We start from the raw sequence: 26,090 nt of genomic DNA, 5'->3' as shown, positions 1-26,090 counted from the left end.
AATGTTAGGGTGGAAAACTTGATCATGCTAGATACTTTCCAATCCATTTCTTATCCCTTGAGAAAGTATGCATTTTCAGTAATATTCTGATTTTAAGACTTTGCATTACAGGGAAAAAAATGGAAGTCTAATTTTAAAAATACAATAAAGTGGCTTTGTAATTCAATTCTGAAAATAGCTGCTGTTACTATTAAATGGTGTAAATGCAGACTGAGTGCAATAAACCTCACTTCCATTTTGCATTAATAATATTAATGAATGGTGTTTAAATTACACGCCAGGACTGTAAAAGAAACATTACCAAAGAGATTTTGCATGTCTGGTGCTGACATAATTTAAACCTGTCATAAAATTGTCTTGTATCTGAGAAATATATTCACGTTTCTGGGCGTAGAGGAAAAAACAGAATTGGAAATGTCTTTTTCTCCCAGAGGCTCGCTGTGCAGAAGGCAAAAGCTCCTCAAAACTTTCCCACTTAAGACACTTTGGGAAAGGGCTGAAGCTGCTGTCTCTCCGCTTGACCTAACCCATCCGGGAGGAGCTGCTTGGTACTGTGATCACATTTACTCTCGCTGTAGACCAACTCGGGAACTGTTGCGATCAAAATGCTGGATCAGCAGCTCGCATGCAGAGACAGACACAGTTCTTATCACACGCACACCATCAGGAGATTAGCCCATATTTTCCCATGTAAGGACTGCAGCCTTCCCCCTTTCCTTCCAATACTCCTTCTCCGCTGTCTTTCCCCCCTCTCGTCTCCTGCTCTTTCCCCCTCTCCGTGCCCGGCTTCACCGCCCCTTGCACCCCGCACTGAGCGGCCGAGCCCGGCGACGCCGCAGCGCTCCCCGCCCCCGCACCAGCCCGGCGCCGGGACCACCGCTCCGGCCCCGGACCCGAGCCCCTCCCGTGGCAGTGCAGGGCGGGCTCGGGAAGCGGGACCCAGCCTCGCAGCGACCCCGCGGGCCGGGACCACCGCCCCGCCCCGCCCCGCGAGGGCTCGGGGACGCGCCCCCGCTCTCCCGCTCGCCGCTGCCGCCCGGCCCCTCGCCCCCGGCCCCGGCCGCGGCCCCGCAACTGCGCCGAGCGCGGCGGGTCCCGCCCGGGGAGGCGGTGGCGGGGAAGGGGGAGGAGAGGCGGCGGAGAGCGCTGCCTCCCGAGGAACCGAACGGGGGGAGAGAGGAGCGCGCGGAGGAAAGGACGGGCCGGGCTGGGGAGGGTCCCGCTCCCGGTCCCGCCCGCCTGGAGCACCCGCGTCGCCTCCGCGCCGGGACCGCGGTAGAGTCGCTCGGGGCGGCCACCGCCCGCCGGCCCCGCGCCCATGTGCTCCCGGCAGCCGCGGCGGGAGCCTCCACGCCCGGCGTGTCCGTAAGTAGCCCTTCGCTCCCCGGCACCGCGCCTGCCCCCATCCTGGCACTCTTGGACCCTTCGCCGCTCCTGCTCCTTCCAGACACCGGCTCTCCGGCACTCCATGCGCGGCTGAATCCCCTGCCCCTCACGGACCCCCTGCAGCCCCTTCCTTTCTCTAACCGCTGCCCTCCGTCGCTCCCGGTACGTTCATGAGTCCGGATCCTCCAGCCTTCAGAACGTCCTTTCCCTCCCCGACCCCTCCCTACCCTGCACTGCCACATCCCCTGCATCCGCGGACCCTCTCTCCCTCCTGCGTTCCCTTTCCCCGCTCTGACACCCAGCCTGGCCGCATCCTTGCCCGTTGCACCGGACCCTCTAGATTCCCTTCCCTGTTCGGATTCCCAGCCCTCACATCCTTCCTCTCCCGGGCCCCCGTCTTTCCCCTATCTCCCTGACACCCCGGACCGCTTTCCCTTCCCGGCCCCGCAGCTTCCCGGCTCTCCGTCCTCTTGGGTACTGGGATTCCCCACACTCTCGGCACCTCTGCCTTTCCAGCCCGTCCCCGGCTGCATCAACTTTCCCTCCCATTCTGCTCCTGTTGGACCCCCTGTCCCTACAGTCCTTTCTCCTCCCGCGTCTCTCGGATCCCCTGTGCCTCCCAGGTCCCCTGCACCCCCGCCCGGCACTCCCCCACCGTGCCGGCTCCGCGGGCGCTGCGCCCGCTCGCCCGCAGCTTTTCCCTGGCATCACCCCGACGAGTTTTGGTTCCCGGCCGCCGCCTTCCCTCGGGGGAAGCCGTATCTCTCGGCCGCCCCCTCCTACCCCTGGAGGGCGGGGAGCGGGGTTTCGGGGCCGGAGGGGTGAGCCCGCCTCCCGGGAGAGCGCCCAGGCTGTGAGCTGGCGGGCTCCAGGGAGCCCAAGCTGCTGCCTCGTTGGAGCCGCAGGATTTGCCGGGTCATACCCTGGGACTCTCCATGTTGTCCCCTATTTCCAGATGCACCTCCTCCTGCGATTCAGGGAATGGTCTCCCCTAAGTGCTGTGACCCACTTTGGCTTAGACTTTTGGTGCCACGCCAAGACACAGACAGTTCCTTCTCTAGGTGATGCTTCTGAAGAAATGGTGTCCCCCCCATGCCTCTGTGGCAAGTTTTTATCCCCAGGGGGTTTTGGCAGTTTGCAGGTTGAAAGACATTTCAACGGGTAGATAGGTGAACTCTTCTTCAGTAGCAGTATAGGCCTTTTTAATATTACAGAAGAAACTTCCTTTTCTTAGTGTTTTAAAAGTAAACAAAACTTTTGTGTAGTGCACATGGCTAATTTCACATACAGACTTTTTCTAAGTTCCCTCCTTGTGCTGAAGTAGTATTCATTTTATTGCCTTTTCATGAATTGGATTCACTGATTGGCGTCTAATCACGCTTAGAAGAAAAAGCCCCTGTAAATAGCTATCAGAATTAATTTGGCAGCAACTGTGAGAAATGATCATAAATTTACAAATGCAGTTAGAATAATGATCCAACATGAATTTAACTAGAAATACATCCCCAGCCTCTGGGAACAGCATGTAGGTTTCTGTGTCAGTCAAATGCACTTGGGCACACGGATACTGAGCTGAGAGGCTGGGAGCTGTCTGAGAAGGATACAAAGGGGTTATGGCCCCTGGGTTTGAACTGGGAAGAGCTGGGCTGAATGCAAGCAGGAATATTAAGAGAGACCTCTGTGTTTTAACTGTGTGCCCCTTGAGGTTGTGTAGAGGTGAATCCAAAAGATGTGGCAATGTCTTCACTTACCAGAAGACCACCTGGAGTTCAGGTTCCTGGCACTTTGGGACATCAAGTAATAAAAGGCTCTTTTTGCACAGGGATGTCAAACAACTTGGAGTGCTGGGAAAAATGTCATCTCATATCACTTCTTTTGGGGGTGTGTTAATAAATTTTACCTGTATCTCAAGAGTCTGAGCTTGAAATGCCTTAGCTGCTGTGGGTGGTTTTGCACTGAAGCTGCAGGACCATCTATAAAGTGAGGTATGTTCTTGAGACATTGTAGGAGGAAGGTCTAGCTAACTAAGGATAAGAAAAACCTTATCTGTTTTTTCTATCAGTACTGGAAAGATCGGGACTTAGAGTGGAGAAAAGTGAGGCAAGTACACAGGAGACCCCTGAAGGTGGCTGCAGAGCATTCCTGGAAGTGCACAGCAGCCTGTTCCAGCTGGGCTGCTGGCTGCCACCATCACACTGACCACAGAAGCTGGTGTCACTGAGAACGATTGTAGGGTCTGCTTGCAAGGGTGGGACAGAAAAGTGACATGACTTATTCAGAAGTCTCCTAGGAAGGAAAAGCATTCTGGCAGACAAATATTCTTTTCTAATGTCAGCATTACTGAACTTGTATTTTCCTCCTTTTTTGTGTTTTGTTATTTAATTAGGGACCTTTGACTTCATGATGGGAGGAAATATACCCCCGGCTCTCAGGATCCAAGCTTCTCCCAGTGTGAGGATTTGTCAAGGCTGAGAGATTCCGGATTATCCATAAAGCTCCTCTAAAATACACAGTTACTTTTGTGTCTTCCCGTCTTGAGGGGTCTTGGAACAGATACAAAGATGGCCTCCAGCCTCACCTGTGCTGGCATCGTCTGGGCCTTCCTCTCCTTCCTCTGTGCTGCTGCCTCCTGTGTTGGCTTCTTCATGCCCTACTGGCTCTTGGGGTCCCAGCTGGAGAAGTCTGTTTCCTTCGGCACTTTCCGGAGGTGTTCTTACCCGGTGCGGGACGAGAGCCGCCAGATGACCGTGATGGTGGAGCAGTGTGGCCGCTATGCCTCCTTCCAGGCCATCCCGAGCGCCGAGTGGAGGATCTGCACCGTGGTGACGGGCCTGGGCTGCGGGCTGCTGCTCCTGGTGGCCCTGACAGCGCTCATGGGCTGTTGTGTGTCCGAGCTCATCTCCAGGACTGTGGGCAGGGTGGCAGGAGGCATCCAGTTCCTGGGGGGTAAGTGCTCTTGTGGTGAGGGGATGGGGATGTCCAGGCTGTTTGTTTGCTCGTGTGGAGACTCTTCTGGTGCTTTGGGAAGAGAAGGGGGCCATTCAAACCTTCTCCTAGAAGGGAGACCACTTGGCTCCCTCAAGGGCTGAGCTGCTTATGTGGCTGCCTGAATGTGGCCCAAAGACACAGTGGCCCATGGTCTCTTGTGCTCAAGTCTCTGTTTGGTCATTATGTGACCTTTGAGAGCTGCGTGGCAAGTTGACTTCTGTGAGCCAGCATCTTCTCAGCAGTTTTGTGGACTGTAGTCTCCAGCACAGCATAGCTGAGTTGGAGGTACCTGGAGAAGCATGTGGGCTACAGATCCACATGAAGCATTGTGGTTTGGCAGAAGAGAGGCTGTGTTGTGTGAGAACAACTTCTCTTTCTCCTTTTTACCCCTATTACTGGCAGAGCTCCCTCCAACTCTGCTCTCTGCAGCTGCATGTATCTGGCAACAAGCTTTGGCCCAGGTTTGAAGTGTGGACTGTTTATCCCTTGTGGAGGTGGCCCACCATCTCCTGGGAGGAGCCCTGTTGGCCTGGCTGACCCATGCCGCCTGCTGATGGTGCCACAGGTTTGTTGGCTCCATGGGCTAGACAGCGTGTGGGAGAATTACCTCTGCTCCTTTTTCCAACTTGTAATTGTGTGGCGTCTTTGTAACTGTAAGAGTATTTGAAGGGTATGAGACAATAAGTAGGATCCACAAGCATGCTTTTTACAGGGCACTTTTCCCAGTAAATCATCACCCTCTTGTCATTGGTGACATGCGGATCAGTGGCACTCACTTTTGCCTGATGCAAGCGCTCCACCACACACACGCACTTGCCCCCATAAGGTAACGTGTTTCTCTGAGCTTTGGGTGCTGAGGCAGTGCAGGTGCCAGCCTTTTTGGGTGCCCTGCAGTGTCTGGTCCCAGCCAGGCTCCCTGGCTCATCCCCCAAAGGAGTGGACTCTTAGTGAAACTCCTGTTTCTCTCCCCTCCAAACAGGCTCTTGCCCTGCAAGGGCAGTCTGGTTACATACCACGACTGCAGCTTATAAGGAAGCACAAGACAAAAACTCCACTAACTGTCCAGCTGGGTGAGGACAGCTGAGGCTGGGAAAGGGCCCTGTGCCAAGCATTCAGCCAGACGATACCAGTGTAACTCCCTCCTGGCCGCAGGAAGTCTTGTCTCCAAATTTTTGAGTAGTTTCCGCACTTTGGAGCAAGCTGACCCTATCACTTTACCCTTCCCTCAGCTTTGTGACCCACAGGCATTCCCGTGTTCAATCTGTCTGACAGTTTGAAAGTGCAGCAGCTGCTGGAGAGTTAACTCTGCTGGGAGCTGTGGTTTTTGAAACCTGCTCCATTATACAGTTCCAGCCAGGCAGTTGGGGGTGGAGGAGGTTCTCAGTTCGGTGACAATCTGCAAGCCCGCTTTGTCTGACTGTTTTCACTTAGAGCCGTCACAGGATTTAACCACCCCCTCTTTCCAACTGCTGTCTCGGCTCATCTGGTTTTAATTTGCATTTGGCCCCTTTCTCGTGACCACGCTCCCCCGTGTGCCTGTGGAGCAGGGCTGGCAGGCCAGCTCACAGCTGTTTGCCTACAGCCACCCCAGCAAACACAACAGCTCCAGCGCTGGGCACGTGGCCAGGGATGCAGGAGGAACCCTGCTCCCCATGATGCTGCTGTGGGCTGAAGTCATGCACCCTTCTCTGAGGCAGGATGTGGCTCCTGGAGAAGGAGGTGAGAGGTTCCTTTCAGAGCACACCATGGCAACCTCTTGTGCTTGTCCAAGCTGACCAGGCAGCATCCCGTCCTGCCTGGAAGGGCATGAGCAGCTAGTGCTTCTTCTCAGTAGGTGGCAGTTCAAAGAAACATGAACCTGTGATATGAAATGAAAATTGCCAACAACTTTGCTTACAGTTCAGAAATTAGTTACGCAGCATGTCTAATTTTCCCCTCTACTGGCTTTTATGGTTGTCTCGCATTTCATTCAGCACTGCTGGAAGTGTGTAAGAAGAGACCAAAGTGAGGACTGTCATTTTTTAACCTGCTTAAAACATACCTGTGGGGGCACAACGGAGAGGCCAGGTGGTGAAAGCCAGTAATATGGATAAACTAAAGGGACATATTAGAGTAAAGAGGAGTTTCTTAATCCCTCATCAGATGCTTAGCTGCTATAAATCAGTGTAGGTTAATTGTTTAAATAACATGACTACATTTAGTCAGTTGTCTGACTTAGGCCCTATAATTATTATTTTGTTTTATGTCAAGATAGTCGTGAGCTGTTCACCTTATTTACAAACAGGGAATGCCAGCTCTTTGTTCCCTGTAATGCAGTGGTAGGTGTAGTTCTGTACCACGATGTGGGCTTTGAATGTGGCTTGGTGGCAGTTCAGTTGTTGTCATTTTAGCTGGTCTCCACATAGACATCTAATCAAATAAAACCCTTATAAATGTTGGGTTGTTTTTTTGTTGTTGTTATTGTTGTTGTTTTTTTTTTAAATTGTGAAGTAGAACTCCTACCTAGCTTTATGTAAGGAAAAGCCTAGGAAAATAAGCAGCCACTGAGTGATGCTATTAATTCATCCTCTGTGTTAGGACAGGGAGGGTGGATAAACAGTTTCACTTTGTTTGAGGCATCTGCACCCATACCCTGCTTGTGCTCTTGCTCCAATGGCAGAGGATGAGTGTTGGAATAAACCATATTTCTCTTGAAGTTAGAAACCAGCATAAAGACAGGTTCAGTGTAGCTAGTTTATGGCTTTACTTGTGCTCCTTTTGTTTAGGATCCAAGTAAGTTTCTCAACATGATTTAAAAACACAGACTTGAGGAGGAGATAAGCCAACAAATAATGGATTATTATGGAGGCCCAAGAGCAGAGAAGATATACAAGCCACTAATGCTGTGGTGAGCCAAAGCTAAAACTTAGTCCAACACTAGAAGCATTTTTACTGCTGTGAAGACGTGGCAGAGAAGTTTGCTTACCAGAGGTGGTAGGCAAGCAGCCTGATCCTTTTCTTCTAGCGCTGTGAAGGAGGAATAACTCCAAGTAGGTCAGTGGAATAACACCTGTAAAAAAGTAATGCAGCTTGTGTTAGCTAAATGGTGCCAAGGTTTTATAGCTGGGATTTCCCCAAGTTGCATGTGGCAGCTCAAGGGAGTGAATTATTCATGAGTCCTTTTACCATAAATCTGCTCTTCTGATAAAAGTTGAGTGGCAGAACCTGCAAGAAATTGCAGATCTAGGCAGAGTCAGAAGGGCTCTTTGGATATTGCTTGTTCCTATGTATTTAGTCTGTATTTGCTATTTCAGATGATCCTGGCTACAGAGTATACATGTATTTTAAGGTGACTCTGGGACGAAACATGTTGAGTTTCTATTCCTACTAGAAAGATTGCATCGTAGACTTCTCCCCCCATTTGTAGTTGTGGGAGCCGCTTCCTTTCCCATACATGATCACGTGGCAGCTCTGTAGCCATTACAGCAACTGCTTGCATGAAAAATGACGCTTTTAGCTTTTTCTAAGACAATTTGGTGGTGGGTGACAAGAAATGTCCAACTCCCCAAGGCTAGCCTTTGGTGCAGTGGATGTCAGTCCACAGCTGGAAAACTGCTGCTGTGGTCTCTCAGACCATGCCTCCTGGGCATCTCTCTTGGACTGATTCAAAGAAATGACAGCTGAGGTGGAAGTTATGCTGTCTGTAACCTCTTGAGGGCACAGTCATGTAGATTGATACAGTCTTCACTGATAACATTAAGTGCAGTGTTTCCAGCTGGTTTCCTTTGTGTGTTTGGAAGGCTGAGGCATATATAGTGTAGCTAGAACAGATTGTAGCTTTAACCATAACTATTGAGGATATGACAGCAGGGAGTGAAGTTTAACAAATCTATTGCAAATTGGAGTCTGTAATTATTGATCCTCTTTTCATTGTGCCATGGCAAGTCAATTCCACCTAAATGGAGGAACTAGAAATTTAAAGGTAGGTAGCTCAGATATGACATACTAATTTGGTGAATAGTTTCACTCTCTAAATGCAGAGCAATGATTTTAAGAACATAGCAATATTTTTAAGAACATAATGAACTTAAAGGTTAGCCAGTTTTATGAGAGGCAGTGGATCAAAAGGCACAAGTACTGCAAGGATGGTCAATTTAAAGAGCATTACGCTGGCAAGATGAAGCTTTTCATTAAAGTGGTCAGCACGTGGGAATGAAACCTTCACTAGCTCAGAACTCCCTTTTGCTGGGTAGAACAGCTAAACCAAGCTCAGGGTATGGATCTGTGGGAACAAAGCATGGAATAATCTGAGACACCCCTCTGAACCTGACACTATGACCCTGATTCTGAGTGCCTTGTGAGAAGTGAAGCCTTTCCATGATTATGGAGTAGCCATGTGGCTGTCAGCACCTGGCATGTTTACTGTCATCTTTAGTATTCATTGATTGCACTCTAATGAAGCACAAGTTTTTCTACTCCCTTCATTAAATGAACAAAGTTTTCAGCAGGATCTACTCTTCCTCTCCTTATTTCTCTGTCTTGTTTCCCTTGTGTCTCATGGAAGTGCTGAAACTCCTGAAACTATGGTCCTTGAAATTGTTGGTTAGAAAACCTGGAGGTCTCTTGGAGCAGGGGGTGGTGAAATACGCATTTTTTAATTTGAGAAAAAGGGGACACAGTTCCTAACAACCTCTAATTTTGTCTCAGAAAATAAAATGTGTCCTTATGAGAAATAAGCTCTCAGGAGTACATGAAATTGCTGAAGAATCCTTCTCCAAGTGTTGTGTGCCAACAGAGGCCATCATAGTTTCCATCACCAATAAGGTGCTCAGGGCAGGTGTTTGCTGGGTGCAGAGGGCAGTGGAATATGGACTGATCCCTCAAGATGAGGAGAATGTAGAGTGTGGGGTGATGTTTTGGTTCTGTGTTGTCTGTGATGAAATCTCAGAGAAAACCTTTGCAATTTTGGGCTAAAGATTCTAAGGAGACAGGTCCAAACAAAATCTGCAAAGTTAATGGCAAACTAATGGCCAAATCTGACTTTGTGGGTGAGATGATACTGAAGTGTAAGGGATGAGGAGGAAAAAACACTAGGTCGTGGGGTCATGTAGAGAAGCTCTTCCTCAAAGGATTTGCTTGGAGAAACAGTTAATAAGAAGAAGCTTTTGGGAGAGATGAAGTCACTGAAACAAAGTTGTATTTCAAGAAGCGTGGCTGGCAGTTAAAGACAGCTCTGAAGTTCAAGTGGAACAAAACAGTCTTGGTTCTGAGGCAGGCTAAGAAAGGGGCTCTGGGGAGAGTAGTTCCAGTTGACTACAGGAACCAGAAACTTCTGGGAAAGGTTTTTGTGCAGGTGGAGGAAAAGGCACTGACCAGTAACCATTATTCCGTCTGACAGCTCAAGTGAGGCTTTCTGCTTTCTGCCTGGAAGACTCAGATCAGCATAATTTGCTCCCTATAGGGAGAAAATGTAACTGAGAAAAGCCTTGTGGGAACAGGGAAGATCTGAGATGGTCAAGGGACTTCTGTCAAGAAAACAGTGACCCCACACACTTTTGTGATTCCCCCAAGCAATTTCATCCTTTCCCCCATATATATATTCTTGCCATCTCTTCCTGCAATTTGCATCTGAAATAAAATAAAGATTAAAAAAAAAAAAAGAGGCAAAAATGTCCTGTTCTTTCATTCTCTTCAGCCTAAAAATATTTTTTGAAAGGCTAACTTTTGGGGGAGAGGCAAGGCAGGGTCATTGCTTCTGTCAGGCTCTTCTTGACCTACAAGTTAGCTGTTTGGGGCTGTTTGTCACACCTTCTTTTCATTGCATGCAAAACTTCAGTGGCTTTGCTGTGCCCCTGTAAACACATGATGGGGCAATCCTCATCCTAGACAAAGACCAGCTGCAGGCTGGGTATGATTCCAGCATATGTGTGCACATTTAGACAGTGCAAGAGAGGCAAATGAAAGGACAAGAAGCCTCACCAAGGTAACAGAAGAAGAGAAAATAAAAGTGACACTCTTAAACGTTGCTAGTGAGTGATTGTGTGTCATGTCATAGGCTCCTTGATTCAGCAATAATAAAGTCAGCAGAGAACACTGTGACTGCTTAGTCTGAGGTCTGCAGCAGCGTGGGTCATAGGACAGCCTTCACATAATTTCAGTTTGAGCTAGAATGTATCTCTGAGAAAAAAAATCTTCTGGTCTGAATTTAATTAAGTTTGAGAAAAGCCTGATCCCCATAAGTTATTCCAGTGGTGAATTACTCTGACTGCTTTTCTTCCAGATCATTAATGCAAATGTTAAAAATGTAGCACCAAGAATATATCATTGCAACATTATGCTTTCTCAAGGAATATTTTGTCTTTTTTTTTTCTTTTAAGATCCGACACTTAGGTTGCTTTTAATCCATTTAAGCTGCACTTTGTTGTGGTTTCTTTACCAGAACAACCTGTATGGAAGCTGCTTTGTAGCTGGTGTGTTTCACACTAGTTCTTTCTCCAGTTTTCTTTAGCAATCTACCAAAGGATTAAATGCAGTGTATAGTTTTGCAGCTTCATCCCTTTTCAGCTAGACTTTGACTTGCTAAACTGAATCCTCTGACTGCTTGTGCCAATGTTCAATCTTTGCTTCTCAGCACTACAAGGCACCTTCACATACTGTGGCACAGCTAGAGTCAAATTCTTGGATTTAGATTTGGAGTCCAGAATAAGTAAGGCAGGGAAGTTCAGGACAAGGGAATTTGGACAGTGAAATTATCTTAAAGATTCTGTAGCATATGTTTTATTCAAGATAAGCCAGCTCTCTCTCTCTGCTGCGTTCAGATAGGAGTTAAAATATGAAACAAATTCAGGATTGAAGCCTGAATGTAATATATGAACCAATGCAATGTATGCCCTCTTTCAGTTTATAAAGGACATTGTGTAGATTCCTACTCCCTTAATTAGGTAGGGACTTGCATTACTTGAATCTTTCCTGAATGCATGGGCCATCAGGTCTGACTGATAGGGAATACAACTACTTACCTGAAAGAGGTAAAGAAAGGTGCAGACTTAGATTCTGTACATTTTCAAGAGATTATACTGTTTTGCATGGTTGCCTTCACCTTGGTCACAGAAGTTGCTATAGCAAAGCTGCTGCCTTGCTAAAGGCTGCTGCCCTGACAGATCTAACAGCACAGGTTTTTGTGAGATTTTCCCTAAAGTCCCACTGAAGAAAACATGGTTAACAAAGTTTGCAATTTAGGCTAACAATGACCATTTTAACAAAACAGGTTAGCAAGGAAGGATCAGTAATAAACATTACTGGTCCTAAGGTGCAGAATCAGTAGCTCTGAGGAGGCCATCCCTACCAGCAAGGTCACAAGCAGTACAGACCAGGCTGCTGAAACAGAGGGGATGTAACTTGAAGAAGACAAATGATGTGGAGAGTAGCCTTCATACCTAGCTGTCTTAGCTTTTAATTCTGTTCTCAACTACTTCAGATAACTCTTCTTGTGTTTCAAAATCTTCCTTAAAAAAGCATCAGGTCCCTTACAGGCTGCAAATTTTTGTGTGTCCTTTGAAGTCAGTGACACTTAGTACAAATTACATCACTATTTCTATTCTAGGATTATTGGATTTGACATTAGTCTAAAACAGGTGTGGTTCTCATGATGACTTTCTTGTTGAAGAGCTACCCCACTGAATTAACTTGTTTATACTGAAGTGTTTTGAATACATATACATTTTGGTTTTTTAAAAAATTACATTAATCCTAATATAAATTTTGACTAAATACAGAGGAAGAAAAAGCCCCATGCAGAGTTTCAGCCTGGAGCAAATTCTGCAAGTAAGATTTTAGGTGTTTTGGAACCACATTTAAAATGGAAATTCTGATGTATTAAAAAAAAAAAAGATATTGCGAAAATACTGGGAAGAATCTCTTTACTTCTCTTGTTGTCTTAATGTTGAATGTTTTGAATATTGCTGCAGCTGTGTTGCGTTTAAGCAGAATTTTGCATTAAGAACAGAATTTTTGATCTAAAGAAGTCCCACGGTGCTGTTTTATTTATCTGTAGAATGAAGTTCAGTCGTCCTGCTTTTTTATTAGAAAGAAACAATGGTGCTCAGCACTTCTGTGACACTTTTCATTTCAAAAGGTTTTGCTTGTGTAACCTAATGGAACTTCAGAAAATGTGAGGCAGGGGACCAAATAATTTATTTTGCTGGTGTGGAGTCAGAGTAAATTCAGATGTACCTCTTTTCAGGTCCTTTACATTGGTGTTGATTAGAGAAGAACCTGGGTTGGAGTTAGCAATTTTGTTTCTGCATTGAAAGATCTGGCTTATTTTGCTTCCTGAGATATTTCAATGGATATTTGAATATTGCTGGCAACTGCATTTAGGCATCAAAATGTTTCAATATTTTCCAGTGCGAGTGAAGTCATAGGGCCTACAGACAGGACAGAATTGTTCTCAATGGTGTAGTTTCCAGGATTTTGTCCAGTCTGGTGTTAAATGTTTATGTAATTTGTATTTTTTTTCTTATTTCTCTTAGGAAACTCAGTTTACCATGCATTCCACATGGATTTTTTTTTCCACAGTATTCAACCTGTGTTTTCTCTTCCTTGCTCACATCCTTTTATTTCTCCAATACACATTTTTGCCTTCTAAGGACTTTGGCTTCACAAAGTAAAATAAGGCAGTTTTCAAACTCCATCATTTCAAGGAAGTGAGGAGTAGAACTCGAGAGCAGCCAATGTATTGATTCCATGCAGCAAGCAATTAGGAAGGAATGTGGGGTAATTAATAAACACAGGGTGTATTTGTACAACCAAAACTGCAACCACAGCTGCTTAGCTTGTGGTGACCATCATGTTGGCTGGGTTCCTGCTCAAGGATTTCCTTTGGCTCTGTGGAACACCTTTGTTGACTTCAGTGATGTTAAGCTTTTTATGCTGTGCAAGTGAAGTCCTAAGTGACATTCAGATCATATGAAGAGGGCCTTAAGTCACAGAGAACCAAGAAAGGATCCTCTCCTTGTTTTTGGGATGACTCTGCCACCACAAGACATCACAGGACAGAGGGGCAATATTGCATTTGACAGATCCCTTCTAGAAGCTGTCCTGCATCTTCTCAGGCATGAAAAATTGGGCATGGTCACTGCACCCTGACAATGCTGGTGATAAGGCTGATTCACTGGGCTTGATTAGATCTCCTCTTTTGCTTGTTCCCCTGTCAGTCCCCTGATGTCACAGGTACATCTGAGAACAGAGGCAGACTTTTTCCCCCCTCCAGACTGGCTTTTCCTTAGAGCCTGACCTGTTGAAATCAGCAGCAGTATTCCGCAATGGAGCCCAGGGGAAGAGAGGATCTGGAGCTCAGTGCCGTTGCTACTTGTTGTGACTAGAGGGATTTGGAGGAGGTTGCTGCTGTGTGACAGTGCAGAGACCTTCCTGGGATACCATATTCTACCTAATTCCCCAGGTATAGAATATTAATTGCATCAGGACTAACACCTTAGCACAAAACTCCTTCTTGAGAGGATTGCTGTACCATGAGCTGAGTCCACATTTTCTCGCATAAGCCTGATAAGCCCCAATCTTTCATGAGGACTGACCACGTTGAATTGATTTTCAGGTACAGTTCTTTACTAGGAGAACAGACTTGTGTAAGCTTGGCAGTAGTTTGTAGGAATATGAAGAAGAATTATAATGAATGAAAACCTAAACAATAACTTATTAGAAATCATTGTTATTTTATCTTGTAGCAGAATCCAAAGAGCTTCAGAGAGAATTAAGCAGATGTCCTAGGTTGACAAGCAAGTGAGTTTTTCAGGAAGTTGTAGCCAAACCAATACAGAAAATACAGAATTTTGATAAACACAATATAGTTTCTATAGTAATGTAAAGATGCGACCCTTTTTTTTGTAAGCTGTCAGTTCAGTTGTCTTGCATTGTTTCCCAATAAAGATGCCTTTGTAATATAAATTTGTATTGTTAATTTGAGAAGAACAGTTTTCTAATAAATGCAAAGTGAGAAAGTACTGAGATAAAGCCATGAATGGTCAATCTGGAATAACAGAAACTGCTTCTGAAATACAGCACCTTGTGAAAGGATATGAAACCTGCTAACATAGCAATGTATGAGAAATGGCCTTACAACTTCTGAGGAGTGCACTGCCTGACTTCTTCACAAGTCCAGGGTTTTGTCCAAGTCTGCAGACAAATGAAAGCCTATTTATGAATACTTTTAATTTTTTTTTTTAATTGAGAGCAAACTTGATATTCAGAGCATCACAAGTCATTCAGGTCAGGCACAATACAGCTGAATGCCAGTCACTGAGAATGGTTACTAGGATGTACTAAAAAGTGCTTTGTGTTGGGGAATTTATAGAAACCAGGGTAGAGTGATGTTGAGGGACCTTTTGAGTGTATCTGTGAGAGGAAATTTATTTGTTTCAAAATTTGCTCTGATTTGGCCCAGGTGCTGCTACGTGACTACGAGCTTTGAATGTCATTTGGAGATGAGTACAATCTGTCTGGCAAATTTGTACAAACATTCCCACGTGTACCATGTTGCTTCTGTTATGGTTGTTGTTATAATGCATGAAACTCTTGAAATCCTTTGTGATAGGGGAAAGGCAGAGGCAGGTGCTGCTCCAAAAAAGTCCTCACTGAAACAAAGTCAAATGGGGAAATTAGGGAGATTTGGGTTAATTTTATTTTTACTATTATAAGAACTGATGCTGACCCATTTCTTGTGTGCTTTGTGGAGGAGTAAGTAAAGGGAGACCTCTAAATGTTGGCTTAGTAACAAGTGACAAATGTATTACTTTCAGGGGTAAAGTTCAGATGACCTTTATTCCCTTAAAAGCTCTTTTACTTCAGCTGTATCCTCAGAAAGGTATGAGCAGAGGACGGAGCAGTCAGAGGCCAGGGCATGTGCAGGTAGGGAAGCAGGGCATGGAAAGGGTTGTGAGAGGAGAGGAGCTTCACCTCCTTGTAAAACTCCATTTGCCATACCTGCAGGCAGATGGATTCTTCGGTACTGCTGACTTCCAGAGGGTATTTCAGATGTGGCAAGGGTTCTGCACAAGAAAATCAGAAACTTAAGGCTTCTGTGATATAGTGTGTTTTAGATTTCAAGGAATTCTGTTAGCTTTCAAGTTCTTTTTCTGGCACAGCAGTGAAAACATGATGAATGGTACTAAATACTGGCATAAAACTCTTTACAGCCAAGACAAGCCCTGAAACTATTGCAGGCACATTCTGCAAAATCAAGAGGTCATGGTAAAAGTCATGGCATTTTTATGAGAAATCCTTTTAAAAGAAACACAATGGCTGGCTTTGGAGAGCTTTGTTCAGTACTGGAAATCTCTCTTGCTAGAAACTTTCTCTCCAGAAAGTATTCCACCTTCACCAGCAGACCATTTAAAGGAGAATCTGGCCAATTGGGCCAGGCTACAAGTTCAAGCAGGTTGCAATGTTAAAATTCATCAGTGAGGTAAAGGCGCAGACTCTGGGCCTCTCTGTGTTGTCCAGGGCTAAGACTACTGATAAGCCCCTGAACAACTGAAGTAATGAGTGTAGCGAAGCTACACTATTACTTTTTCCAACAAAGATGGGCTGTAGAGCTTTTTTGTCCCATATCCTTAACCCAGAGTTTGAGGGATTACTCCCTCAATGAATGCAAGTAGTTCTGTTTGGGAGATCGGGCTTTTCTTATTACAATTTCAGAATAATGTTGTTATAATAATTAAGAAGTAAAATGATTCCTTCACAAGCTGCAGTGGAGTGATGCTTTGGCAACTGTTCTCCATGTGAGCACCGTGGAACAGAGTCCCTCTCCTTTGCTGGCATCATCTTCTATTTCTTATTCCCCTCTATTGACTTCATTGCCCAGGCTGTGGAAAGGGACACCATGACTGAAGATAGTTTATGCTGAGCCCGTAACAGCTCTGATTAGCTTGTTCCTCTTTTCCATAACAATTTGCAATAAAAACTGTCAGGAAAGAACCGTGCAAGGGCTGGGACAAGCCATATAGTGGAGATGGCAAATTCCATTTCATGCCACTAAGCCAGAGATCCGGTGCTAAGAACACAGGAAGCTGGGAAAATAAATACTGTAACTTTTCATCTCATGCATAAGAATTGCAGTCTGTTTTGATCTAGTGATAGAAAAAAGTCATTCTGCTTATCTCATCTAACATAGTGGCTAGTCTGATTACAAGCTTCTCTACTTGGCACTTTTTTAAATTCAATTTGGCTGCCTGTGCCCTTGGCACACAGTGGGTTTCATTAAATTTCACAGCAGTTAGTTTTCATTCCCTCTGTGACACCTTTTTATCAACATTTGACTCTAGTGTAATTTCAAGCAATTGTGCTTTTTTTTTTCTGAAGTGCTTGTACCATAATAATTTGGCAGAGCAGGTGGGGGAAGACAATTCAGACACTGTTGCAAATCTCTGTACAAAAGTAATATATGAGAAGCCAGGTCAGCTTGCAAGTGTTTTTCACGTATGACAGCAAAAATGAGCTGCTTCCCTTTCTGTATCATTAAAGACTGTCAAAGTGCAGTTAAAGAGCTTGCTGTAAGAGGCAAATTTTATTTCCTTCAAACTAATCACAGCTTCATTTTAAAAGCAGACCTAGTGGACTGTTGCTGGATTGATGACCCAAGGTTGTTAGACAAGCCTGCAACCCAGACTGCTTAGCAAGTCTGTGTGAGTTTCCTTATCAAAAACAGATGAAGAGGTTGGTATGGTAGGAAGGTGTGTGTGTATATGGGCATAGGAATACAGACAGCAAGTGCAGCATTTTTTCCCTTTTAGTGTTGGATGCTCAGTTTTTGGTAGGTGGGGTGAGGCAAGACAAGCACCCCAGCACGGGCCTGGCATCTCTTGTCTCCCATGCAGGGCGACGTTTTCTCCAGACAGATACTGGGCAGATTTTTACAGCTATGAGTGGTTTTGCCAAAGTATAAGTGGTTTTCAGGTGCACTCTAAAAGGTCTTTATTTGCAGAGTGTAATGCTAGCCCTTTTTCATTCTGCCAAGCTGAACTTCCAAAAATAATGTGTTATGGTTTCTCAGTAAAATTTTAAAAAGTACCTAATTAAAAATTAATTCAAAGTGAAGCTTAAAAGTTCTTAAAAGTGAGCTCTGCATTCTGAGATGACTCAGAGACCAACAGATCTGCACCTCACTGCCAAGGCAAGGGCAGCCAAGCTTGGGAAACCATAAATTATTTTCAGAATGAGACTTTCAATTGAGGAAACTTTTCCTTATGCCATTTAGAAGGTGTTGGTTCTTGTCCTTTCAGTTTTACTAATTGAATGTCTTGCTTTCCTCCTGGAGACCCTAAGGTCTCTGCGGTGCCCCTGTAGGCAAAGGGTTTCCAAATGTACACAGTCTTGAGCATCCTGAAACAAGTCAGTTTTTTCTTAAACACCTCAGGAAAACTGGGGATTATGGACAGCTCCCCACCTTCTTTGTAGGAGAGACCTTTGTGCTCTGTACTTGTGGTGGGAGAATATCTGCTGGGAATTTTCCTCAAGGTACCCCCCTTCCATGGCGGTTCCCCATGTGATGGGACTGGTCAATCCCACTGGCACAACACTTTTTGGTGGATAGGCTGACTGTAGTTCACATCTCAGTCAGTGTCTTGAGTTCCCTGAGAAGGAGGAGGCTTGGCTGTTCCAAGAAAGCAAGGGGATCTTTGTGGCAGTGACTCCAAGCATCCCCTGTGTCTCTGAAGGGCAGTGGCTGCTGCAGGGTCTGTCTGCTCCAGCTGCCCCTTCGGACCCATGAGCCGTGTACCCAGCCAGTGCAAATTGTCACAGTGCCATTGAAATCAGCCCTGACTTGGGTCTGGCTGGAAAAGATGGCCTCACCCTTTCTTCTGGGAATGGCCTTTCCAGAGCACAGTTTTCAGTGCATGAACCTCTGGCTACGGACTGAAAGCTCATTTTGGTTTTTCCAGGTTGGCTGAGTACATTGGTTGGCTGGTTTATGGATGAAGGTGTAGCTCATAGTTTCTGTGAGCTTTTTTCCCTACTAAGCTGAATATAAGAATACAAATTATTCTTTGTTTTAGCATGAAGCCTTGAAGTACAGAATCTTGGTGTTTCCAGCACAAAATGTGCCAGTGTAAGTAGCAGACCTAATACAGTGTAGCAGACTGTTCAGCAATAAAATTGCTCTGGGGGAAGTTTCTTCCTCTTCCACAAAATTAATGAGCATTTCATATCTTGAAGTCTGGAGATTCCTATAAATTTTATACCTAGCATAATGGTAGAGGTTTAAACCACAGAAATCGCATTATGATTATGATCTAATTATGCAAGACACAGGATTTTTGATCCCTGTATGGGCCATTCACTTAAGAGGGGACTCAATGATCCTTGTGTGTCCCTTCCAACTTAGCAAATGGTTGTTATTCTGTGATTCTGTGATTGGTTTTTTTTTGGACATCAATATTTTGAGAGAATTTTTTTTTTACCAATGTGGCCAGTGGCAGCTCTGAAGGAGTAAATAGCAGAAATATTATTTGAGAATTAAAATTAATGCATATCTTAGAAGAGTTATATCTTCATGTTTTTGTCTTAGAGGACTTTAATAGAAGGCCACATCCTTTTGCTTCAAGATGATGCATTTCATTATCAGTGCTGATGATCACTTGACCCTGTAGGCCTAGAGAGAAACAAGAGTGCCAATGCCACGTGGATCCTGACAGATGTCTCTGAGTACTTACAGGCCTTAATATATATGCAATCTATGGATATTTGAAAACTGATGAACATTTCAAAACCTGAGTTTAAGTTATACTTGGTATTTCAGTGGTGTCAAGGCAAAATTAATCAGAGCTCAAAAGATATGCACTCTTACTGACATGCTAGTGACAGTGAAAATATAAACCACTGGGAAGTATCCTGCTGAAAGACAGACTCTAAACTGGATTTTGGAAGAGGATCTGCAAAACTGGCTTACTGCCATGGACAGACTCTGAGGTGGTGTCTAATAGTGTTGCTGGCATTTAGTGACTAAGGTACCAGCTTAAATGACTCAGGGCTCTGACAAGTTATATGTCCTGTAATAAGTCACTGCAAATCTTCTTACTTGTGAAACATTAACATATTAAATATGCAAACTAATCTCTTGAAACAGTTCAGATAAGCAGCATTTTTAAATGTACTCAATCAAGTGCTTTTCAGCCAATGAAGCTCAGCAAGCAAATGCTTTCATCTCAGTGGCTCTCATGAGAATGGTCAAAATTTATACCTGGTCGTGATTTTAGGCTGTGTGACTCTCTGTCTTTGTAGTAAAAATAAGAGAGCAGAATGAATTTTTTTCCCTATTAGTTTTGTTTGTCTTTGTTTTAAATAGGTCAGCAATAACCTTTATAAATTTCAAAAGATGTTAATTCAGCCTCTGTGAAAGCTGTTAGGATCCAGTTTGAAAAGCATCAGATCAAATAGGATGCCTTTTCAGAAATCATGCTTTCTATTTGTTACATGAAATAGAACCTAAATGAGGGATTAGCAGTGGTTTTGCTTTAATAGCACCAAGTACCTGTAGGAAAATATGACAGACTCTGTGTCTGCAGAAGGGTGTCTCTCTTTCCCAACAGAAGGATGGTGTAGCCTGTCTGTCTGTTGTGAAGCTGGCCATCATTTTTAGGTGGAGAGGAACCCTCAGATAATTGTTTAATTAGTTTTGAAACTACAAATCTTTTGCCATACTTTTGTTCTGGAAAAAATATCCAGTGAACATGGCAAAAGTAAATAATAAAGAGAATCTGCACAGAATCAGCTGCCACTGCAAACACTAAAACCAAAGCTAAAGAAGATCCAGGAGGGTATGAAGTTTGGGGTGGAGGGGGGGTTGGACTTAATTTGTTTCTTCCCCCCCTAACTTTTTATATTTTTCTGCTTGCTCTTTGTGAGAATTGTCTTAATTTAGACTTTGGCAAGAGCATAACAATCTCCTCTACTTTCACTAGCCTCTGAATTCAGAACTTAGTGACCTGTGTACTGATCCATTGGCACAGTGACTTGGATTTTATCTAACATCTGGAAACCATTCATGTCTCTCTCATGAAATCTCTTTGATTCCTCTTCACATTTCCCCCTTCTCCTCCCAGGACACTCTTTGAAGTACTTTATGCCATATCCAGCAAGCATTCCTTAGTATGCTACTAAGGAAGTGGTGGCATACTAAGATGGTATGGTTGCTTTTGTTCCCATTTAAATCCAGACTACTTAGATTCTCTTTAAAATATCAGAGATTTTTCTTAACCTCTGAAGACACAAGGACACAAGGACAATGGAGAGTCTTCTGTCGTTCAAACATGGTGAGAGGTGCTGTTTCCAAACTGGGAATATGAGTCCACTTTGAAAATAGACTGGGATTGCTGCAAACCAAAGGGACTGGTAGTGTGGTTTTCAGAGATCTTGAACAGTGGATAAGTGAGAATGGGAAGCAACTGTTGCCACAGGACTATGATTTCAGCAGTTCTGAATGTGAATTCACAAGTTGCAATCAGATTTTTTTATTGCAGTCTACCTTCAAGTACTCACAAAGACAGAGACAGGTGCATCTTTAATGAAGCTAATCAGTCTATGAGGTGGATGAGTTGGGCAAAACAGGATGGAAAAATAGGAGAGATTTGAGGGAGAATAAGACTGCATAATTATTTTTTTCCTTCACTATTTGAGTACACAGTTTGATGTAATCTCTGGCAAAGCTGATTGACAGAATTCTATATTGTAAGTTATAGAAGTATCTTTCTGGAAAATCTTTATCTTCTTAGTACCTCAGCACAGATGCAAGGAATAATCTTCCCTTTTACGGTTAGGAGGCTAGAAACTTATTGGAGGTTATATTTACAGAAGTGTTGAATGGAGGCCTTCCAAGTCTTAGGTTCAAGCATAGCCACTGACCCAGCTGTCATGTGCTGCTTCCTTACAGTAGTTCATGACTAAAGGATTATCTGCCTGGCATTTTTGAGGCAGATGGAAATTTATACTGTGTGCAGCCTGAGCTGATGGTGACTTTGCAGTGTTGGTCACAAGCTAAGGCAGACTGTTTCTCAAGGCAATTTACCCTGTTGAGCTCCTTGCTGCCTTAATTAAATGGCTTTGTGTAGTCCAGCTGTGCAGAAGGCATATCCCATCTGAAAGACACAGCTAATTTTCTTTCCTTTGTGAAGCTTTTCTTGCAATGATGAATACTATCCCATGGTTCAAAAGAGGTCATGGCTTCTTTTATGTACAAAGATTATATATGCTTGTTTAGACGACTGGTTTTCAACTTTTCCTGTCTGGTTGACTCGCTAGACGGCTGGAAAGCATGGCTGAACTTGCTGCGCTTAGTTACCTTGTGACACCTTCTGTGGTCTTGGCTTACTCCCACTGAGAGACTATTTTAGAAAATAAAACATTTTCCATGGATATATTTGTAGGTTGGAGCTGCTTTGTTATGTGTGAGTTTTTTTAAGGACATTTTATTTTCCCTGTGTACAAAGAATGGTAGTCCTGTAAACTTCTGGCCAGAAAAACAAGCAAACATGCAAGCAAGGAATAGATCTGCCAAACAGATCAGGAAGGAGATTTTGGATCAGAGACCTCGTAGGGCCTTTAAGTAGTTGTCTTATGTATCTGTAAAATATACAATACCTGCACTTTTATTCTGTTATGTAGATATGTATTTGGAGGGTTAAGGCAATGTGGATTATACATTCTTTCAAAAGCTTTGTTCGGGTATTTTGTCCCACTTTCTAACTGGATCTTTCACAGGAGCGATGAATAGCTCTGCAGATTACCTGGCACTGAACAAACAATACTTTGCAGCAGGCTACACAGCGTCATATCTACAAAGAAAGAAACATTTAAGACCAGTGGTGGACTGGGGCACCTGATGGGAAATCAGTGCTTGGAAGCTGATGGAGAATTTACCATTTGTAGGAGTGGGACCTTGATACACGGAGCCACACAGTGACTTGGAGTCTACATGTGATAGCTGAAGAAGGACCAAGGCATTGATACATCTCACTGCAGAAACTACAAGAAACCCTGTGTAGCTGGGCCTGCCAGGCAAGACCTAGCACAGCTAAAGTGACCCTCTGGCATGTCCCAGTGATTGGATCTCTGTGGGGCTGTGGCTGCAAAGAACAGGGGAAGCTCTTTTACATTCTGTGAAATAAGATAAAGTGCCAAACAACAGAGTTTTGTGATAATGTGATTGCAAGATTAATTGGCACATGCATTAGCAAAGGACACAGAAAATTTGCATTTGCCTGTGAGAAGAGTGAGTCAGAAAGACTTTGTACCTGTTTCCTATTATACATGTGTCACACGTATTTAATATTTTTAGTTTAATACTTCACTTCATTGTTTTCTTGATTATTTTAATTTTCTGAACTACTTCAGTGTGAAAACATATCACAGAAGACGCTGATACTTTTTATTTATGTAAGATGCTTAAATTATACTTCTGAAGTTACTTACCCAGCGTTTTATTTATCTCACAGTCATAATTATTTAGTGCCTCCTCCATCTGCTTTTATTTAATTATGACTGTATAGACAGCAGCCACAAAGATAAGCCTCTTCAGGTTGATCTGTTGCACAGAGAGCTTTCTGTACACTGTAATGAGCCTGCTTGACACCTGGCAATTAAACAGAATAGACTTTTTTTTTTGCTATTCAGGAGAGTTGGCGTGATATCAGGCATGCAGTGATGTGACTTGGTTCTCACATGTGGGGCAGACTCTCCCTGGCAGTACGAAAAGGACAGGTGAAATAAATTAGAGAGTTGCCAGCTGCTTTAAACAGCCCTGTTCAGCTCCATAACCGGGTCTTGTCAAATGTCTGGAATTTGATACATTTTTGTTTGAATGTCTTCTTCAGCCTTTTCAGCTGTTGCCAGAGAGAACCTCCTACTGAACTTCTTGCTGCTTAAAATTCAAGAGTGCTTTCAACTCCCCCTCTAAGGCAGGGTTTGTTACAGAATAAAGATATTCCTTATCATGCTACTTATTTAATATATCCTTTTTGATCCTGTAAAGAGTGGTGGAGAGACTGGAGTCTGTGTATGCCCATTGGCTAAAATTACACTCTTCCACACCTGTTTATTGCTAGGACAATATCATTGATTCCCATGGGATTTCCCCAGGTTCACTGCTCGTGTAACCAAAATCCAGATATGCACCTGCCTGTTTTCTGGGCACATAGGCACAACCCCGGTTCCCTTTGCAAAGGAATGGTTTTGACCAGTGTGGGTGATTTCTCTTTAGCCTTGAGTGTATCTTAACTCTTCATGGGTGTGACTTGGATCTACAGTTGCTAAGGTCAATGAAAATAAAAGTTTAATTAAAAGTTAATTGACAGTTTTATCACTAAAAATATATGCATTGTGTGTACACAAAAGTAATAGTTTGCCTTTCCTTTTCATTATTATACCTTTCGTTCTGTGAGCAATGTCCTTTAAATTAGTGTTGTGACTTTGAGCCGCTATCGATTTCCAAAACTGCATTTATTTTGTACTTTAAAGAGGCAAACATAGTAATTAATCTAACAGTAGGATAAAATCTGTTTATTTTGATCCAAACATTGGAAAAATTTTTTGAACTTAACCTTAAAACAATGATGAATCGGCCTTATTTCTCAGTGGTTTCTAATGTGACTTGGATCTGCTCTGCCTTAATCCTCATCATGCCATTCAGCTACCCACTGTGAAATAAAAAAGGCAGCTCCCAGAGGGAAAGACAGCAAAAATTGCTTTCAAAACTTGCTTTTTAAAAATAATTTGCAAGAAATTATAACTTTTTTTGAAAGGCTTTTTTTAATGCTCCTTTCTTCTTGGTCACATTTTTCTGGTGTTTTTATTAGCAAACGAGTGCTGCTTCACTCATCCCAGTAATAAGAGTATTTCAGCCCAGATTCATAGCTACAAATACACACTGGCCACTACTCACAGACCTTGTGCAACTTCCTGGATGCATGAAGGGAGAGCAATGGACATTGTCTACCTTGATTTTAGCAATGATTTTGACGCTGTCCCTCACAACATCCTCATAGGCAAACCCAGGAAGTGTGGACTGGATGATTGGACAGGGAGGTGGATTCTAAATGGCAGGTCCCTGAGGCTCATAATCTGAGGCACAGGATCTAGTTGGAGGCCTGTTATGTGTGGTGTCCCCCAGGTTAAATTGTGTGCCCAATATTGTTTCACCTACTCATCAATAACTTGGGTGAATGCATAGATGCCTTTTCGGAAAGTTCTGACACAAAGCTGGGAGGAGTGGCCCTTCAGCGACCCTCCACAAATTGGAGAGCTGGGCAGAGATGAACTGTCTGGAGTTCAGCAAAGGCAAATGCAGGGTCCTACACCTGGGGAGGAGTCACCCCATGCACCAGGACAGGATGGGGGCTGACCTGCTGGAAGGCAGCTCTGTGGAGAAAGACAGCAAGCTGTCAAAGAGCAGCATCTCCTTGTGGCCAAGAAGGTCAATTGGATCTTGGGGCACCTTAGGAAGAGCATTGCCAGCAGGTCGAAGGAGGTTGTCTTGCTGCTCTACTCAGCCCTGCTGTGTCCAGTTTGGGGTGCTGTGTCCAGTTCTGGGCTCCTTGGCACACTGGAGACAGGGAGCTCCTGGAGCAGGTCCAGGGGAGGGCAACAAAGATGATGAAGGAACTGGAGCATCTCTCTTGTGAGGAAAGGCTGAGGGAGCTGGGCCTGTTCAGCCTCAAGTGACAGCTGAGAGAGGACCCCATCTATATTTAAGAACCTGAAGGAAATATGAGGATGGAACCAGGCTCTTCTCAGTGGTGCTGAGCACTAAGACAAGAGGCAACGGGCAGAAACCAATGAACAGGAGGTTCAACCTGAATATAAGGAAGAATTTCCTTAGTTTGCTGGTGTCTGAGCACTGGAACAGATTGTCCAGAGAGGCTGTGGAGTCTCCCTCACTGGAGATATTCAAGAACTGCCTGGACACAATTCAGTAAAATTTGCTCAAGGATGATCCTGATTGACCATGGAGTTTACACCAGATGAGCCACTGTGGTCCCTTCCAACATTACCAATTCTGTGATTCTATGAGATGAAGGGAGCTTCTGGAAAGTAATTGAAGCCTGGATACCCCAAAGACACCATATTGATCAGCCTGGAATTTTGGGTCTTCTGCTGTTTCACTTCAGTCTTTCCCAAAGTGGCTAAAGACATCTTTTCTTTGACATAATTTGAATCCCTTTCTTTGCACTGATCAGCAATGTCACCTGCTGGTTTTGTACTTGTGTGCATCAGATTACAATGTATGTTTTAGTAATTTCTGTCCTCTTCAAGAGGTAAGCCCTTGGTGCTTCCTAGTACACTTTGGAAAAATATTATGGGCATCTAGTTCTCATGTTGTTTTCTTTTTCAAGCCATTTATTGCTTGAAATACCAGTGCAATAAATAGCAAGCTCAGTAGTCAGACAGGAAATTCCTCAAAACTTGTACCTTATGTTCTGATCAGTTTGAGCCAGCATGACCAGATGCAGGGGGGCATCCTGCAGGTCATCCTGATCCTGCAGCCCACCAGCTTTCCACCGCCCTACCACATCAGGAACTGTGCTGCCTAAAAATTGACTTGGAAAAAAAAGAGTTATTTTTAGCTGGATCAATTCCCCTGTTTGATTCCCAGCATGGCTGCATAAATGTTTGTGCTGGCACAATTGAAAGGATGCTGTGAGAGTAGGAATGAGCAGTCCCAGATCAGAGGA

At 44.2% G+C, this 26,090-nt stretch overlaps 1 protein-coding gene across 1 annotated transcript in view; it reads left to right on the top strand.

Moving 5' to 3' along the window:
- The first annotated feature begins 1,150 nt into the window (after positions 1-1,150).
- The window catches only part of LHFPL6 (LHFPL tetraspan subfamily member 6), a 136,721-nt gene continuing 111,781 nt past the window's right edge, over positions 1,151-26,090 (top strand). The window contains exons 1-2 of the mRNA XM_059465829.1: positions 1,151-1,365; positions 3,773-4,332. Of these exons, the coding sequence (XP_059321812.1) occupies positions 3,948-4,332 (385 nt within the window). The 5' untranslated portion in view covers positions 1,151-1,365; positions 3,773-3,947. The remainder of the gene's footprint in view (positions 1,366-3,772; positions 4,333-26,090) is intronic.

The sequence above is a fragment of the Ammospiza nelsoni genome, chromosome 2, assembly GCF_027579445.1.
Source record: "Ammospiza nelsoni isolate bAmmNel1 chromosome 2, bAmmNel1.pri, whole genome shotgun sequence".
NCBI classification, from domain to species: Eukaryota; Metazoa; Chordata; class Aves; order Passeriformes; family Passerellidae; genus Ammospiza; species Ammospiza nelsoni.
Note: the sequence above shows the minus strand (reverse complement) of the source record. Positions and strands in the feature narration are given on the sequence as shown.